This window comes from Cavia porcellus, unplaced genomic scaffold (genome assembly GCF_034190915.1).
Source record: "Cavia porcellus strain 051 isolate PalLab524CR breed Dunkin Hartley unplaced genomic scaffold, mCavPor4.1 scaffold_33, whole genome shotgun sequence".
NCBI classification, from domain to species: domain Eukaryota; kingdom Metazoa; phylum Chordata; class Mammalia; order Rodentia; family Caviidae; genus Cavia; species Cavia porcellus.
This window is the reverse complement of record NW_026947516.1, coordinates 20,036,694-20,054,986: the sequence shown is the minus strand read 5'-3', so window position 1 is coordinate 20,054,986 and position 18,293 is coordinate 20,036,694. Positions and strand designations below refer to the sequence as shown.

The 18,293-nt window shown below is 34.3% G+C and overlaps 1 protein-coding gene across 2 annotated transcripts in view; it reads left to right on the top strand.

Moving 5' to 3' along the window:
- Positions 1 to 18,293, top strand: part of Scml2 (Scm polycomb group protein like 2) — a 151,182-nt gene that overhangs the window by 81,834 nt on the left and 51,055 nt on the right. For both annotated transcript variants that reach the window (XM_063242730.1, XM_063242732.1), the window contains exons 6-7: positions 42 to 130; positions 8,712 to 8,955. In XM_063242730.1, coding sequence (XP_063098800.1) covers positions 42 to 130; positions 8,712 to 8,955 — 333 coding nt within the window. The remainder of the gene's footprint in view (positions 1 to 41; positions 131 to 8,711; positions 8,956 to 18,293) is intronic.

The window sequence follows — 18,293 nt, the reverse complement described above, 5'->3', positions numbered from 1 at the left end:
GAAAGCTTTTTCATGATACAGAATTTATTTCATAAAAATAGGATTCCAGATGAATGTATCATCTTGGCCAGGGTTCCTTTCAAGAATACTGAGTGGACCTGACCTGGCACCTGCAACAGTCTTCAAGAAGGTAAGAAAAGTGTTGTTAAAGATCTCTGTTAACTAGGGCATCGCTTTATTATTTTAATGGGAATATGAAAATGCTTTGTCTTTGACACTGGAAAACAAAAATACTAGCAATTGACTGATTGATTGGCAGTCTTGCTATGTATTCTAGGCTGGCCATGAACTCACTATATGTAGCCAAGGCTGGCCTTGAACTCACAACAATCCTCCTGCCTTACCTTCTCAATTGCTGAGATTACCAGTCTGTGCCACTATGCCCAGCAAAAATACTTTATTACTTGATTGGTAAATCCATGAGTCACTGGGAATGCCATAACAAAGTACCACAGACCGTGTGGCTCAAACAACAAAAATAGAAATCCAAGATCAAGGTGCCTTCAAGCTTGGTTTCCGGTAAAATCTCTTTTCTTGTCTTGAAGATGTCTACTTTCTTTCTCACAGTCTCTTCTATATGTATGCACATTCCTAGGGTCTCTTCCTATTATTATGACACTAGTCATATTGGTTTAAGGACGTATCTTCAGATACAGTCAGTTTGGTGATTAGTTCCATCAACATGAATTTTGAGGGAATGCAATTTGTAATAATAGCTTAAGCAACAGAAGTTTATTTTCTCATAGCTTTGGAAGCTAGGAATCGGAAATCAACATTTGGGCAGGGTTGGTTTCTTCCCTCTTTCCTTGGCGTGTAGATATGCTCTTAGTCCCGTTTTCTATATCCTACTTTCCTACTCTTACAGGGGGTCATGTTGGATTAAGATCTGCACTTATGACCACATTTTAAATTAGTTACCTCTTTAAAGACCCACTTCCAAATATAGTCATATTCTAAAATTCAGCCCATAACACCGGATCATAAAAATGATACAATTATAATCACTCATTAGTCAAATTAAACTAATACTTTCTTTCTTTTTCTTTTTCTCCTCTTGCTTCCACTCTTCACTCCTTTCTCTTCCCCTTCCTCTTCTTGCACTGGGAATTGAACACAGAGCCTTTATGTTAAGCTACATCTCAGCTCACATTCATTCATTCATTCATTCATTTGTATTTTGATATTGGGTTTTGCTGACTTTCTCATGCTGGGCTTGGACTTTATCTTCATGCTTCAGCATCACAGAATATCTCTTTCTTGCCTTTAGATATCTAAGAGGTGGTCCAGTGGGAGCAGATATTTATTGCTCTTCTTTTATTTATCTTTAGAAGTGAAGCCTCCCCTTTATCTTGCTGTATTATTACTTTCATGTTGGAGAAAGTGATGATGGGCCAAAAACTTAACCTGAAAGTTACTTGTTTTCAGAAGTAAAGAAAGTTAAAAACAGTCATGAGAAATAATTGGTAAAAGATAATGTTTGTTATATAAAAATGAGAGGAAAAAATTCCAAAAATAGTTCCATGTTCTTGAGAAAATGTTGAAAGAGTATGTGGAGAAACAGTGAATGGAAGCCAAGTTTTAGTTGAATTACGATTCATAGTATTCCTTTCCTGCTCTGTCTCCTAACAGCTTTTTAAACATTACTTAAATTTTACACAATTATTCATACAGGGAATGTAAAAACTGATTATAGTTTTAAAAAACTTTTTAAGAAGATGAAAGACATAAGAATATAAGACACCAATTAATACAACTACATTGTGAAGAAAAATGATCTAAGTATGCCTTTAAGCAGCATGAATACAGAAAATAGATTTGCCTGGCCAATAAGATATATTGGCAAATGCAAGTGTTTTGCCCATTGAACCAGCTAATAAAATTTTTAAAAAATCTTAGCAAGTGGGTTATTTGTGAGTGTGTGTCTGTGTGTGTGTGTGTGTGTGTGTGTGTGTGTGTGTGTGTCTGTATATATGCAGGCATGGTATTGAGGAGTCAACCCAGAAAACACTGAGCTATATTTTCAACCCTGTTTGTTTTTTATGAAAGAATTGAGACTGGGTCTCTAAATTGCTCAGGCTGTCCTTGAACTTGGGATTCTCCTGCCTCAGCCTCCCCAGGAGCTGGGATCACAGGCGTACAGTACCATTCTTGGCTAGCAGCAGTCTTTATTAAAACCTCTTAGCTTGGGTAGTGACTTGAGAACAGCCATTGGATCTCTTTTACTTACCACATTTCTCTATCAGCTAGTCACGTGCCACATGTCATATGCATTATCATTTTTTAGTAATAAAATAATTCATGTGGGCAGGATCAAGCTATATGCTTTGCTAGAATGAAAAGTAGACCTCCTTTCATGCTGTCCATACCTTCATTCTACTCTCCTCTCTAATTTGAAGTTTTACTTGTTCTTCTATACCATAATGACAAACCTTTTATAGCTTTCAATGATAACTCACTGTGACACATGTGCCATAGGTTCACTATTACTGGCCTAGACCTTTTTTGGGCATTTACAAATACAGGCTTTTTACTTTTTCAACATAAATAAGAATATACTGTATATACCATTCTGTAGTTTACTTTCTATAACATGCATATTTTAGGAAAATAATTTTTTTGAAATCTTTGTTTTGTTTCATATGTATGTTGGGTTATACTATATTTTTCTGTAGTATGGTTTAGAAAAATTGATTTAACCACTGTAATGATAGATAATTAGATAGTCTTTGAATTTTTGTTCATGTTAGCTCTACATGAGGATTCTTATATAAAGTTTTATGTATAAATAGTAATGAGTACATTCTCAGAAATTGAATTGCTGGCTCAAAGGATTGTATGTTTTAAGTATTGATAAATACTGTTAAATTGAGCCAAGCATTGTGACACCTGTGTGTAACTTAGTACTTGGGAGGCTAAGGCAGGAAGATCACTGAGTCTGAGGACAGCCTGGGCTTCATAGTGACTTCAATGCTAGGCTTGAGACCCTTTCTCAAAAACTAAAAACAAACCCCCAAAACTCTAAAATTACTTTCCAAAAGGGTGTTCTAATTTGTGTTCCATTGTTAAGCATATAAACATGTTTGTATCCCCATAGCTTCACTAATATAAATTTTTGAGAAAGTTTCAGAGATTGGGATGATATTCTTTTATTTTAATTTGTATTGCACTGATTAGTACTAAAGTGAGCTTTTGAAATTTGTTTGATGACGTTTTGTTTTTCTGTAAGCTGCCTCCTACTTGAGCTTTTGCCTGTGTTTTCTGCTTTCTTCTTGATTTGTGGGTGTCCTTTCTAGCCAACCTGGAAATTTGACTAGGAGCCATTTTAAATCCTCAACCCCTCTTTGACCTTAGCCTCTGCATATCCAATTAATTAGATAGGTCCACCCACTTAGTTTCCTAATTGTTTCTTTGTTGAATCTTCTTTCTAATCTTACTTGACTGCCTCTCCTCTTGTAGGCTTTCTTCTTGCCTGGAATGTTATACTAACCTTTAACTATCCCTAATCATTACTCTTCCACATGATGTTAGAAATGTGTGTGTAGAAACAAAGAACATTAGTATGTGATTTGTTCTCCTGCTTAAAACTCTTTTGAAGTTTCTGGTTATGCTTAGAATGAAACATAAGTTTCTTAACATAGTCTCTTAGGTCTTTGGTTTGCAGCTGCCACACCCTGATTTGGATTTTGTGTTCTAAATTGTTTATCATATCCTCTAAATAGCATGTTTCTTTTTAGAACTGTCTTTGACTCATGCTGATAATCTTTGGCTAACTACTTTTTAAAGATTTGAGCAGGCATTAAATCCTCAAGATACTTCCTTTAATTCCTGCCTTCCATTTTTAAACAGTGCTTCAGTAGTATCTTGGGTATATATCAATTTTTGTATTATTGTATATTATTTCACTCTCTTGGTCCATTTGACCAGTTAGCATGTCGTTGTATTTTCAGTACCTATCTTAGTTCCTGGGCTTACATTTATTTGTAATGTAATGAATGAAGAATGGATAAGGGAATACAGGAAAATGAATACATTTGGAGGGAGCATATGGCTTTGGATTTGGGTATGTTGAGGCATCTGAGGGAACTTTGTATGGGGAGGACTGTTGGCTGTTTGAAATGAAGGATTTAGAACTTACAAACTAAGTTTGGCTTAGGCATGTAGATTTCGAAGTTTTGCACATAAATAATAGTGAAACATTAAGCATGAAATTAGCTAGTTTAGCAAATACATAAAAGAGAGAAGCATCAAGATTAGAACCTTGAGAAATATTTACCCACCTTTATAGGGTGGATAAAGGAATCAAAATAGCCTTAGAAGTAGAAGGAGGTGAAAAACTAGAATAATGTCACTGAATTTAGTGGAGCAAAGAATTGTGAGGACTAGAAAGTAGTTACTATTGCAAGTACATCTCAGATTTTTATAGTGCCTAGCTCACATCATTTGCTTAAATAGAGATCAGTTAACAGGAAAGCTCATTCTTGACTATGTGATACATAGGGAACAGAATGAGAGGGGAAAGTGTGGGAATGTCACAAAAGGGACCAAGGACAGGTTGTCCCCAGTGACCTGCTACTTCCAACTAGCCCCACCTTCTAATAGCATCTTCAGCTATGAACTCATGAGATTTGTGCCCCATGATCTAACCACCTTCCAAAGGCCTACTTCTGAGCATGCAAACCTTTTTTAGGGCATTTTTAATTCAAACCATAGTAGTCATTTTCTGTATCAGTAGTGCTCAGCCCAGAAAAGGGAGTGATTTCTCTGCCTGCTTCACAACCAAGGACATTTGGTGGTATCTGGGGGATATTTTTTGTTAAAACTGTGTAGGGACACGCTACTGACATCTAGTGAAAAGAGATCAGAAGTGCCACTAAATATGTTTGACGCACAAAAAAGTCCCCCCAAAACCAAAGTAATGTTTTGGCCCTAAGTCTCAGTAATGCCAAAGCTGAGAAACCCTAATCTCTATAGTTTGTGATAAACTCATCTAGTTTTCTGGTTGTAAATGCAGCTTTTGTGCAGATGACTTTCAAATTTATATTTCCAATCCAGACCTGTTGATCAAACTGAGATTTCTGTATCCAGCTACCTGCCTACCTAGCATCTCTGCTTGGATGTCCAGTGGACATCTTAAATTACACCTGAAATCTCCCCATCTCAGAGAATGGGAACTATCTTAGTTGCTCAGGCCACAAACTTTGGTGATCTTTTCTTTCTCTCCTTACGTCTAGTCCAAATGGAAATCCTATTGACTCTACCTGTAAGATGTATCCCAAATCTGTCCACTTGCCATCTCCATTACCTTGGTACAATCTGTTTTTATCTCATACTTGGATTTCTATACTACCTTACTCAGCAATCAATATAGAACCCAGAATATTCCTTTTAAAATATAGTCCTTGTAGTATATCACTTCTCTGTTGCCTTCCAGGGGGTCTGTATTTTACTCAGAGTAAAAGCCAGAGTCCTTACAGGAACCTACAGATAATGCATGGTGTAATTCCTTGTTAGCGATCTGACTTCTTTTCCTGATGCTCTCTTACTTAACGTAATACATTTTAACTATGCTTCCTTGATGTTCGTCAAAATTATCAAATGTACCTTCTTACTTTAGAATCTTCACCCTGGGCATTTTATCTGCTTAGAACACTTCTCTGTATTTGCATGGTTAGTAATCACATCCTTAAGGTTTCTGCTCACATGTCACTTTTCATATGAGACTTGACCTAATTCCCTTCTTTAAAATTATCTGTCCCTTTCTCACACACTACTTTCTGGACCTCCTCTCTTCTCTCTCTTTTGCTTAACAACTATCATTTTTGTCATTTGTTTATATTCTGCTTTTTAAGTTACGTTTATTATATATTCCTCTGTATCATAAGAGTAGGATTTTATGTTTGATTGGTTAAAATATTTGAAGAACCTTCAGTCATGCCCCACATACAGTGGGTAACGAATATTAGTAAATGAATACATGAAAGTTAATGGGTTATAATACTTGATGAGATCAAAGAAGTGTATTAAAAGTAAGGTAGAAGTTAAGTATAGGAGTTTGTTGTCACAGGTAAACGCTCAGAATATAGCAATAAATAAAGCATAAAACTCATGTCCTTATGTGTCTTACCTTCTAATTGAAGAAATATTTCATAAACTATTTAAATAAAACATGTATTGTGTTTGTAGTTCAACCAGATTAGGAGATCAGAAGTTGACATTTTAGATAGGTTGGCCAGGTTTTTGCTGAGAAGGTGCTATCTGAATGAAGAGCTGAAGGAAAAGAGAGAGAACCAGCTACCAAGAATAATCATTTTCCAATATTCCAAGCAGAAAAGCTATACAGATAAATGATGAGACTGGCATCAGAGTGAATGGTATGCTATTAACCATATTGTATGTGGGTAAGAAGAAAGAGGCTACAAGAGCATTCTTTACTAGCTACCTTCTAGGATAGAACCATTTTTGTCTCACAGTAAAAGAACAGAATGACCTTCTGTTTATTTTAGCTATGTCTTTTTCACATTGTTGTATTTCAAAATTCATTCAAGAACGGGAAACATTTAAAAGCACTTTATATCATTTTTGTGGACAACATAGAGAAATATTTTGCCAATTACCTAAATCTGACCCTGTTTCAAAATAAAAAATAAAGAGACGCATGTGATGGCACATGCCTGTATATCCCAGCACTCTGAAAAGCTGAGGCAGGAAGATTACAAGTTGGAGCCAAACTTGGGCAATTTAGCAAGACTCTGTCAAAAAGTACAAAAGGGCTGAGATGTAGATCAGTGAGAAGATCCTTGGATAATTCCCAGTATCACAAAATAAATATATACAAATGAATAAATACGTTTTTTGAAAAAAGAGTCCAGAGATACACCTCAGTGAAAGAGTGACTCTGGGTTCAGTCCAAAATACCACCAAAAAAGAAAAAAATCAGGAGCTTATTTACTCTTCTTGGATGATTCCTTGATTTTTTCCTTAAAAAATGATTGGTATTGAATACTATGCTGGAAAGAACATGAATAAGATGCAATTAATACTCTCTCGGTTTCCTGAAAGAGTAGATACCTCAACATGGTTTCATAAGTGAAAATGAGAGTACCTCTGTTGAGGCGGGGCCTGGAAGTGGGCATTGTTTAATAGGGAAGCATTCAAGGGGACCAGAAGACCTGGGTTTTGAAGTGGATTAGTTGGTGTTGACCAGGCACTTGTTGGGGTAGGATGTTCAAGAAGGTGGCTGTCAGACAGATTGTTTAGGTTTAAAGTCCAGCCCTGATAATTGGTGCTGTATTCTTAAGTAAGTATGTATTGTATCAGTTTTCTCATTTTCATAATAAGACTAATAATTGCATTGGCCTCATAGCATTCTTTTTTTTTTTTTGTCTTTTTCATTTTTATTGGTACCAGGGATCGAACTCACGACTGCCTGCTTGCTGAGCTAAATCCCCAGCCCCGACCTCATAGCATTCTTGTATGAACTAAATGAATATATGTAAAACAAAGAGTTCCTGGCATATAATAAAATTTTAAGGTTGACTTTTGATTTTGTTATTCTAGAGAAGGGGGGTAATTGCAGGTTATGAGTTTTGATTGAATTGTGGGTAAATGAAGGAATGAATCTAAGACAGTGCTTCTAAATGTAGGGTACACATCAGTCTTTTGGGGAATTAATACCTAGGTCTCATCCTATAGTAATTCAATTGGCATCACTAGTGGTGTGGCCCAGTTGATTCTAGTGTTCAGTAGAGCTAAGAACCTATGTCCGGGACTATTTCTAGGCTTTTGGCTTGGGTGACTGGGTTACTGTGATGGTGCCATTTATTAGCATGAAAAAGCTGATTGAAAGAAAGGATGTTGCTTCTTGACATACCGTTTGAGTTTTCTAAGAATCCTGTCATCATTTAGGTGCTGTCATATTTTGTAATTAAGGACTGCCTGGGAGCAGGGAGGAGTACTGGGTCTTGAACCCCAGGCTTTTGCACTTACCTGCATCCTCAACCCTTTTTATTTTTTATTTTGAGACCGAGTCTCACTAAATCACTGAGTTGCCCCAGCTGGGATCAACTCTCATCTTCTTGCCTTAGTGTCTCAGAGTGCTGGAATTACAGGTGTGTGCTAGCATGCCTGGTTGAGAATACTGTTTTAATGTTGATATCTGGGTATTGGCTATCACTCATTATGTGACTATCTTGTTTTTAGGTCTACAATGTATACTCTTGAGTTTCTTTTAGGATATTATCTGTTGCTGTTGCTACCCTTTTGTACTTAACCATAATCAAAATGCTCTTTAATTATTTGCATATTTATTAGGGTTGTCTAAAACTTTCTCTTTTAAACTTTCTTGTTCATTGGTTTCTTCTGTCTCCAGCCTTTACTACCAACAGCACTAGAATGTAAGTTCTACCGGAGCTGAAATGGTTGATATTTTTGTTCACCAGTGAATTTTAAATTGTTGTTACATAGTAGATAAATCATTTTTTTGAATGAATGGATGGATCAGCCTGGTTTTATTTCCTTCCAGGTCCTTGGCTTTTTGTTGAATAAAGAGATGTTGGAGAACAGATTTTCAAATCTGTGAGAACTCCTTTAACTAGCAAAATGGAAATATATAATAAATATTATTTATGTTTGCTAAGGGTTATAAAACAATACACGAGCAGATGTTCTTAATACATGTTAGTATTGAAAAATCTTTTTCAATATTTTGGTAGGAACCATCAAAGCCACCCCTAAATAATTTTAAAGTGGGGATGAAGCTGGAAGCTACTGACAGAAAGAACCCATATTTCATCTGCCCGGCAACAGTTGGAAATACTAGAGGAGATGAAGTTTACATCACGTTTGATGGCTGGGGTGGAGCATTTGATTACTGGTGCAAGTATGATTCTAGAGAAATTTTCCCAATTGGGTGGTGTTGCCTGACAGGAGATGTATTACAACCACCAGGGGATAAAGGTAAGCTAAAAAGTAACTACATGTTCTTTTATTTTAATGAAGTTAGAATTGACTGCTTTAGATGGCATTATGATTAGCTTTGATGATATTAAGACTTCATGGCCAACTGGAGGTCAGGTAAGAACAGCAAGAGCAATGTCTGTGTTATAACCAGAGATAAAGACGGACTATGATTAGAATTCTTGAGGGATAACTCAGTATCATACACTTAAGTTCCATTTCACCCTGGAGAATGCAGGCAAGGCTATAAGTCACATTTGGACCAAGGAAGCATTGTTGGCTTTAAGCATTGGGCAGAGTGGTGGGTAGCAACCTTTGTAATTGCTATTCTTGGATATAGGTCAGTGATAGAGTGCATGCTTATATAAAGCCCTGGGTTTGCTCTCTAGTACCTAAAAAGAAAAGAGAATGTTTATATGTAATATTGCATTGTTTATATCTCTAGGATAAATTTTTAAAGGTGGGGTATAACAAACTGTTAAAAACATAATATGACATGATTTGATTCTGTTTTGAAATTAAATCAATACTTTGTTAATCTTAAGTAAAATCTATATGTAGAATGACTCTTTGGAAGCCATTGTAAATTTCTGTGTTATTTTAATTATGATAGTGTTTGTCAGTTGTTAAAGCTATATTTCTCAAATTAAACACTACTATGATTAGCTAAATCAGTGGTGGTGAACCTGTGGCATGCATGCCGCACTGGGCTCTTTGTATTGTTGAGAGCTCTAAAAGGCTTACCATTATTGATCTAGATTCTTTTCTTTCAGAAAAAAAAGTCTCTAAAGTATTGAACCTCCTTAGAGACTAACAAGGGCTGAGGAGTGCTTAACATGGTCCTCGTGATGGAATAACTGCCAATATTTAAGTGAGGTCTAAAGACAAAACCTTGCGTTTGGACTAGTTTTTTTATGAATTTGTTGGTGTAATTGGATATAAATATAAATAAAATTTAGTAGATGTGTTTATACCAGAAGTAGTAATGTAGAAAAATTAGGACAGTATGTATAGGAAGACAGTGGGTAGAAAGGTGCTTAAATAGCTATATTATTCTTGTAGCTGCTATTAAAATCTGTAATTTGGAACATTTGTGCTATAATATATGCTATGATTTTTTTTTAAATTAGGTATCTCTTTTACCAGTTTTGGACATGGTGAGTTTGGAATGTAGGGCTGAAAATGCTATTGTCCTCCAGTATCTGTTCTCCCCTTTTTCTTAGGAATACAGTTTGGCTCTTTACCATAATGACTGCATTTCTTACCTGCTAGCAGTAATGTATAGCTATGAGTGTAAATACAGATAGTGTGTTTTACTTCCAGGAAGTGTATTTTAGAGAGAGGAGTGCATTCTTTTTCCTGTTTCTGTCCTGATGCTAGGAGTGTTTTTTAAATTGAAGATCCATCTTGGACTATGAAATGGGGACTCTAATGTGTCCTACACACTGTGGAGTGGGAAGCAGAAAGAAGGGGCTGGAGACCCTGAGGATGTTGCATAGCAGAGCTTTCATATTAGTCTGCATTGTCTGTTTCCAGCCTTTTACTTTAGAATTAGGTTATTTCAATGCCTGTTCTTTTAGATTTTGCACTTACTGTTAGCTAAACTAAATCTTAATTGATTCAGAGTAAATTTGATATGTCCAGGTACAGCTGTCAATTCAGTAGCTGCCTATGCAGGTATAGAGCCTAAAATAATCGTAGGTCCTGGTTGATAAAGTAGATTTGAGAGTCATAATGTTCACTCAAGAAAAAAAATTTTTATTATAGGTGGAAATACAAATTTGTGTATTGGGAGGGTGCACTCTATATTTTATTGATAGGAGAAAGTGATAGAAGTTTTGTGTGAACACTAAAAGGTGAGGTATACATAAATGGAGGATAGTGACTGCATTGATTTCTAGCAATAGGAGATGAAAGATTTTTAAAGAGAAAATATTCAACAGTATCAAATGCAGCATAAAAGTCAAAAGGAGAGCTCATTAGTAAATTTATCATTACTTAATTCTTTTAAAAGCCATGTTTATAACAACCCAAGTGTCCTGAGGAATGGATAAAAAAGTTGTGGTATTTCTATACAATGGAGTATTAATCAGCTATAAAGAAGGATCACATTGAGATATTTATCAATAAATGGGCACAGCTTGAGACCATACTCATAAGTGAAATAAATCAATCTCACATTTGTGAATACCGAATAGTTTCCCTAATGTAAATAATGATTCAAATATATAAAAATATGTGGTAATCATGATTCCCCATGATATGGCCTTCAAGCCTTATAAAGTTTTCACTTATTGATTGGAAAGGCTTTATTCTGGGCTTCTTGATATGGAAATATTTGAAGCTATAGTATATGAAGTTTTATTCAAATATTTCAAGGAAAAAGACAGACACTATGGTAACTACTATTAAGTTGGGTTATTTGGTGGTGAAGGACTAGGTTGTTGAAACAGTCATGCTTTGACCTGTATTGTTATGTTGTTATGTCCTCTTTTATCTCAATCTCTCCCTTATTCATTAAAAGAATTATTTAGTTATTTTTATGTTTTTTTTAATTAAGGGGAAAATTTAAAAAATTAGCAGGATATATAATAGTAACCTTTTTTGATTTCCTATTAACTTGTTTTGAAGTCCTATAATACTCCCACTATCTTGTTTTGACTGATTAGACTCTGTTCCATTCTGTATGATAGTATCAAGTTTGAGGGTATAGGCAACTACTTTGAAGGCAATAAGATTCACTAAGATGCCCATTCTGGTTTGACTCCTTTGGAAGTCCTGTAATGTTTACAATGCTTAATTTTATTGTTCTTGTTCTCTACTGTTTTGTTCAACTTTATAATACCTAATGAGATAGACAATTCTTTTTAAGGAAACAAGAGACATTATGGTAACCATTGTTGATAACCTTGTACTCTGTTTTTACATCATGTGCTATATCTATCCTTGGTTTTGACTGACAGCTTTGTTTTGCTATATTTGACTTTATTCTCTCCCCCCAAAAAAGTAATAAGAACTAAGGAGTAATAAAACCCAAAATGTGTAAATTGTGTTGTAAAAAAGAGAAGGAAAAAAAGTGCTCTAGAAGATACAACAGCAAGTGTGTTTAGGGCTGTTAAATAGCTGACCATATTAATGTTTTTGGTTGGATCATTGAACACAACTGTTTGCAGTCTCACTGTTTGAATGTCCACTTTGTATGCTTTGATCCTGTGACTTGAGCAACTATCTCTAGGATGAAAATGTGTAATCTATTAACTTATGATTTCTTACTGTTTTTTTTTGTACTTCTGTATTACTTGTACCCTTACACCGCTTTGTTTTGTTTTGTTTTGTTTTTTCTCTTTTCCCTTTTAAATAAAATTAAAAAAACATGTTTATAAACAGCTATTTTGAAGAAAACAAGACATTATAATAGCTAGTGCTGATTTAATATCATCTTGTTTTGACGTCCTACCAAGCTTTTGTTCTTCTGTCTCCATCGGTTTTATCATGTTGTATCTTACTGGATTTTATTATATGTGATAGTATAAACAAAATTTTTTATGGACAAGGAGATAATATAGTAACCATTGTTAATTTTCTGTTAGTTGGTCCTGAATACCCTGTAATACTTTTATTCTCTTGAATGGTTTTATACTGTCTTTATACTGTCTGTTATATTTGATACTATAGTGTATGAAGGTATACTCAAATATTTCAAGGAAAGAGACACTATGATAGCTACTGTTATGTTGGGTTGTCTTGTGGTGAAACACTATGATGCTTAAATTGTTCTGTTCTGACCTGTTTTGTTATGTCCTCTTTTTATCTTAAAACATATTTATAGAGTCAGGGGTCAAATAGAAATGTAAATTTTTTTAAAATGTGGCATCTCGTACTTTGTGAGATCTGTCTTCTCTGTCCTTACCTATCGACTTTTTCCTGGTTCAGGTAATATGTAGAAATCTTATCTCACCTTGTGTGTCTTTATGCTCCAGTTTTTATAATTATTGTTAGTATTTTATTTCCACTCATTGAAAAACCAGATTAAGCAGTGTTCTAGTTTTGCTTTAACCACCGAACATAATTTTCAAAATGCAAGAGGAGAAAGAAAATCTGTTGCACTCACCTACATTTTGCCCTTTTAGTTATTCTTTCTTTCTGATTTTCAGGATTTTTCCTTTTATCATTTTCTTTTAAGAGAGCCTCCATTTTAAGAGAGCCTCCATTCTTTTAGGGAATGGTGGTGACAAATATTACTAGTTTCTCTTCATCTGGATTGTCTTTATTTCCTGTTGATTCTTGGAGGATAGTCACTGAATAGTATGTTTTTTGTTGTTGTTGTTGTTTTGCTTACTCTTGGTTGTTTTTGAGACAGTTTCTTGCTATTTAGTTCAGGCTGGCCTTGAATTCACTATATTCCCAGGCTGGTCTTGAACTCACAGTGATCCTCCTGCCTCAGCCTTCCAAGTACCACAATTACAAGTGTGTGCCATTGCACCTGTCTGAATGTTTAACATATCTTTTTGTAATCCTGTAAGCCACTAGTAGTACTGTTTATATAGTCAATATTTTTGAGATTTATCCACATCTTTAACCTGTTTTAATCTGTATTCCTTAGCATCTCAAGCTTTTCATCTAGGATTTTCTTTTATATGAGGTATATATCTCAGAAATTCCTTTAATGAAGGTTTGTTAATGGAGTCTCTCAGTTTATGTTCATTTCAATGCCACCATTTCAGGTCTTTCCTGAAAGGTATTTTTATGGCTGTAGAGTTCCAGGTTAACCATTACTCTTTCTGGGAATAATGAATGTATATTTCTTTAACTTTCTCGTTTCCATTATTGCTATTGAGAATTCAGTTGTCAGTCTATTTCTCCTCTGACTGTAATCTGTCATTTTTTTCTGTAGCTGTTTTAATAATTATCATGTCATCTTTGGTGTTTCACACTAAAACAGGTATAAGGCTTGTTTAACCTTCGATGCCTTGGTAGAATCATGCATATACAAATAGTAAATTGTTCATTTCATAGTGAAAAATTTTAACCATTTTATCATTATTAAAGATTTACAGTGGTGCAAGTAATTTGAAGTTGTAAAATACTTTCAATAATTTGCCTCTTGAATGTGAGTACAAATAGTGCAGACTTTATTAAAGTAGGATTTGGAAGCAATTAGAGTAGAAACAAAAGTGTTCTCACAGGACCAGACGTTCTCAAAAGAACTTTAAGATTCTAGGGGAAGTATGATTAAAAATTGTTAGGTGATATTCATCCAGAGACATTGTATATGTGATTCATTCTGTTTTCTTTTAAGCCTCACTTATTAATTATAGATCATGATTAGTAATGTACTTTAAACAAGACAAAATATTGTTTTAGAGTAGGGAAAACAGTTATTCTAACCACTACATCCTCATTTGATGGCAGCCATAAAATACAAAGAGTATTTCTTAAATATATTTTTGAAAGCAAAATATTTTTCAGATTGTTCTTTGCTAGAATTTTTTACGTAATATCTGGAAAGGGTTTATATCAATATGTAATGTTGACTAGCTTTGGAAAAGGGTGTTGAGTGGTAAGGGAAATAGTCTTGGGGACCTGTGCTTTTGTAAATTAAATTTTTATTTTTAATGGTATATGTTTACAGTACATAATGATTGCATTCCTTGCAGGGAGTTGGTACATGTACGTAACACACCTTACGTCATTTTTTTCATCCCCCTTTCTCCCCTTACTCCCCCTCCTTCAATCTCTTGGGTCCTCTTCCCTTTCTCAAAAGATCTCTCTCCCTGTTTCCTGTTATCTGTCTTTTGTTTTGCTCTTTGTTTATACTTTGGGTGTCTTATATAAGAGAAACCATGCAGTATTTAAGTGTGTGTGTCTGATTTATTTCACTTACCATTATGAGGAACCTATAAGTGTTTACTGCTGCAGATTGAACCTAAAGACTCATGCATGTGAGCTATGCATCTATTCCCTTGTGGCTCCTTTTAATAAATAAGAATGCATTTGTACATCACATTTGTGCTTTAATGTAAATAATAGTTTTAGTTTGAAAGGGTTTTTCTACTTTTTCATAATATATCATTACCGTGACTGTGTAAATGGTCCCCATTTTAGGATGATTCAACCTACAACCTTTCAGCTTTACTGTGTCGTGAAAATGATACACATTCATTAGAAACACTGCTTTGAATTTTCATCTTGTCCTGAGCCGGTGGTATGTGGTACTATATTCTTGTGTTGCTGGGCAGTGGCAGTAAGCTAATGCTTCCCTTCAGCCAGCCCACTGAGTCACAGTGGTAAACAACCAATACTTCGTGTTAAATGATTTTGCCCAACTGTAGCCTTAAAGTGAATGTTCCAAGTGTGTTTTAAGGTAGGGTAGGATAAACTATGATGTTCAGAAGGTAGGTGTGGTAGATGTATTAAATGCATTTTTACATACAATATTTTTAATATACAGTGGGTTTATCAGGACATAATCCCATCATAAATTGAAGAAATTGTATTCCCACGTAAAATATATTTTTGCAAGTTGAAATTAAATTCTGCATTAAATTTCAGCATACAGCTCTACTACAATTTATTTTTTAAACTTTTTTTGGTACTGGGAATTGAACTTCACAGGTTTCCTTCACACCTGCCAGGAAGTGCTGTGCCACTGAGCTATATGCCCAGCCCATAATTTACTTAATCAAATCTATATTTTATAAGGTGCTTATAGTATTACCAGATCTATGTTATTAAACTAGATGATATGATGAATACTTTTATGCATACCTCTGTTTCTATACAGTAAATTTGTTTGGGTAAGGATGTGTTTTCAAGTCTGACAAATGATCTTTAAGAAGAGTAAAACGGTTTATATATACTACTCTCAGGAATAGATGAAAGTGATTTGTTCCTACTGTTGGCTAACTTTAGGAATTACCTTTATTGATTTTTTGTTATTTTTAAATGTTTCATTTTGTAGGTTAATAGTGAGTTTGTATCATTTTATTTCCATGTATTTTGTTCATTAATATTCCTTTATAATTTGTCTACTAATCACCTTTTCCCCCTTTTCTCTTAGTTTTCTTTTTTTTGTTTTATTGCTTTATTTATTACCTATGTGAGTCTTTTATCATAAAAGTAAATTTGTTTTCAGTCACTTTTTTTTTTGTTTTTGTAGTCTTCTGCAACTTTGAGGAATATTTATTGAACATCAAATAATTTAAATGACTTAAAAGTTAAGTAATTTCAAAAGATACACATCATATTAAATTGAGTTTCGTAAAATATCTACATTTGTATTTTGAATATTAACACTGGAAATGGTTTTTAACCTTTTAATGACTTTTCCATATTTTTTAAGGATGTAGCACTTAAAACTTTGTAAAATTATTAAATGACTAAAGATACTCATTTGTATAGTTTCTTAAAGAAATGTGTCTAGGTGTATACATGAATGCTATTTTATTTTATTTTATTTAAAACTTGTAACTTTTTTAGCTATGTAAACATCTCTGTGATCACAGTGAAGATGTCTTTAGGCTTATTAGTGGTAGAAACACCTACTGAAAAACATACTTGTGTAGAAAACTGAGCAATCCGTGTGCCTTTTTAAAACCTTATTTGTTTAGGCTTTCCTTTCTTAGTTCTTTTATGTCCCTTATAGCCAGTTAGAACTCTACTTCTGGTTGATGCTGTCAAACTTGATCAGATTTGTTGTTTACTGAAGAAAAAGAAAAGAAGCATATGTGATGTGTTCATGGCAACTTGGAGAAAGTTTTGAGTTGCAAATAATGATAGGAATTTAGTAATACCCTCTGAGCTACTGTTTGTTATTGTTATTTTCTTCCTCCTGCCCTTCCCATGTTTCCAGCTTATGGTCACAGGAATTTATAGCCAATCATTCCAAATACTGAATACATGAAAGAGCAAAACAGTAAAGCACAGCTTAGAGTCAGGTTTAGAGCTACTCTTACTTTGAAAGCTATGTAAGATTTAAGACTAAATTTTTCTTCATTTTCCTATTTTTGGAAGGAGGAAACATAACCAAGTTGATATTTTATTTATGAAAATAATAAATATAAATTTTTAGTCTTCTGTGAAATTGGAAGATTCAGAAGCAGATAATTCCTTTTTTTTGTCTTTTTCCTTTTTGTTGGTACCAAGGATCGAACTCACGACTGCCTGCTTGCAAGGCAGGCGCTTATGCTGCTGAGCTAAATCCTCAGCCCCAGAAGATTCTTTTTAAAACATTCCCAATATTAATTTTTTCTAAACTTATGTTTTATTCACAGTTTGTAAAAAACATTGTTACATTGTAAGTCATTCTACTTTACTTTAAAGGTACTTAAATATTTTCCGGCATGTAAATTGAATTTTAAACATACTCATTTTTAATTTAGATTCAGGTTTATATGGCATTAATAGTAAATTACTAACTTACACTGCTATGAAGTATCCTTTTGTAGTGTAATTCTTTTAACAATGTGACCTTATAGACCAGGGAAGAGAGTAGTAGGCAGCCAACTTCCAGATGCTTTGAGTATAAAGTTGCATGATCCCAAGGGTATCTAGGAATTCCTGCGGTCCAAAAGCAGCCATGGAGGAGGGGAAAACCTAAAATCAGGAACATATAGCCAACCTCTCCTTTCCAGTGGCATTGTAAGTATTCAGTGACTGTCATAACTGTTTGCTTGATATAATCAACCTTTCAGTTTATGGTGTCTTCTACCCCATCTTTCAGTGATGGAAACAGCTATAATATAGAAATGGATGCAGTAGTTACATAGCATTTCCTTCACAGGTTTGCAAACACTTTTCAGATACTAAATATTGATAGACCTGGCAAATTAGGTTGCCTTCGTTGCCAATTCAGACATAAATTTACAGATAGAATTTTTCTTAAGATTAAAGTAAAAAAAACATTTTAAAGTAAAAGAAAAATGTAGTAAATCTTACACATAATTATTCTTGGCACCATTAGCTTATTTTATACAGGTTTATTTGTGTGTGTACAGGTGTATGTGTGGTTTAGTTTAATTTTAAGGGAATGGGGTGTTAAATCTAAAATTTGGATCTTTTAAAAATGTAACTGGTCACTTTATATGTAACAGACTTCGTATTTTGAACAACTCCTTGCATACAGCATTTTCCTTCTTAACTACTTTTCAGTGTTTGTCTTTTGGGAAGTATTTCAATTTTCATCAAACAAGAAATAGTCTCCTCTCAACCTCTGTCCCATTCTCGTTTTTACCCCTAGAAAAGTAGAAATTATGACTTTTATTCATCTTTGTTTAGACACTCAGAAAAGGAGTGTGTGGTTTCTGTAACTTGCGCTTTACCTTTCTAAATCTTAAAAT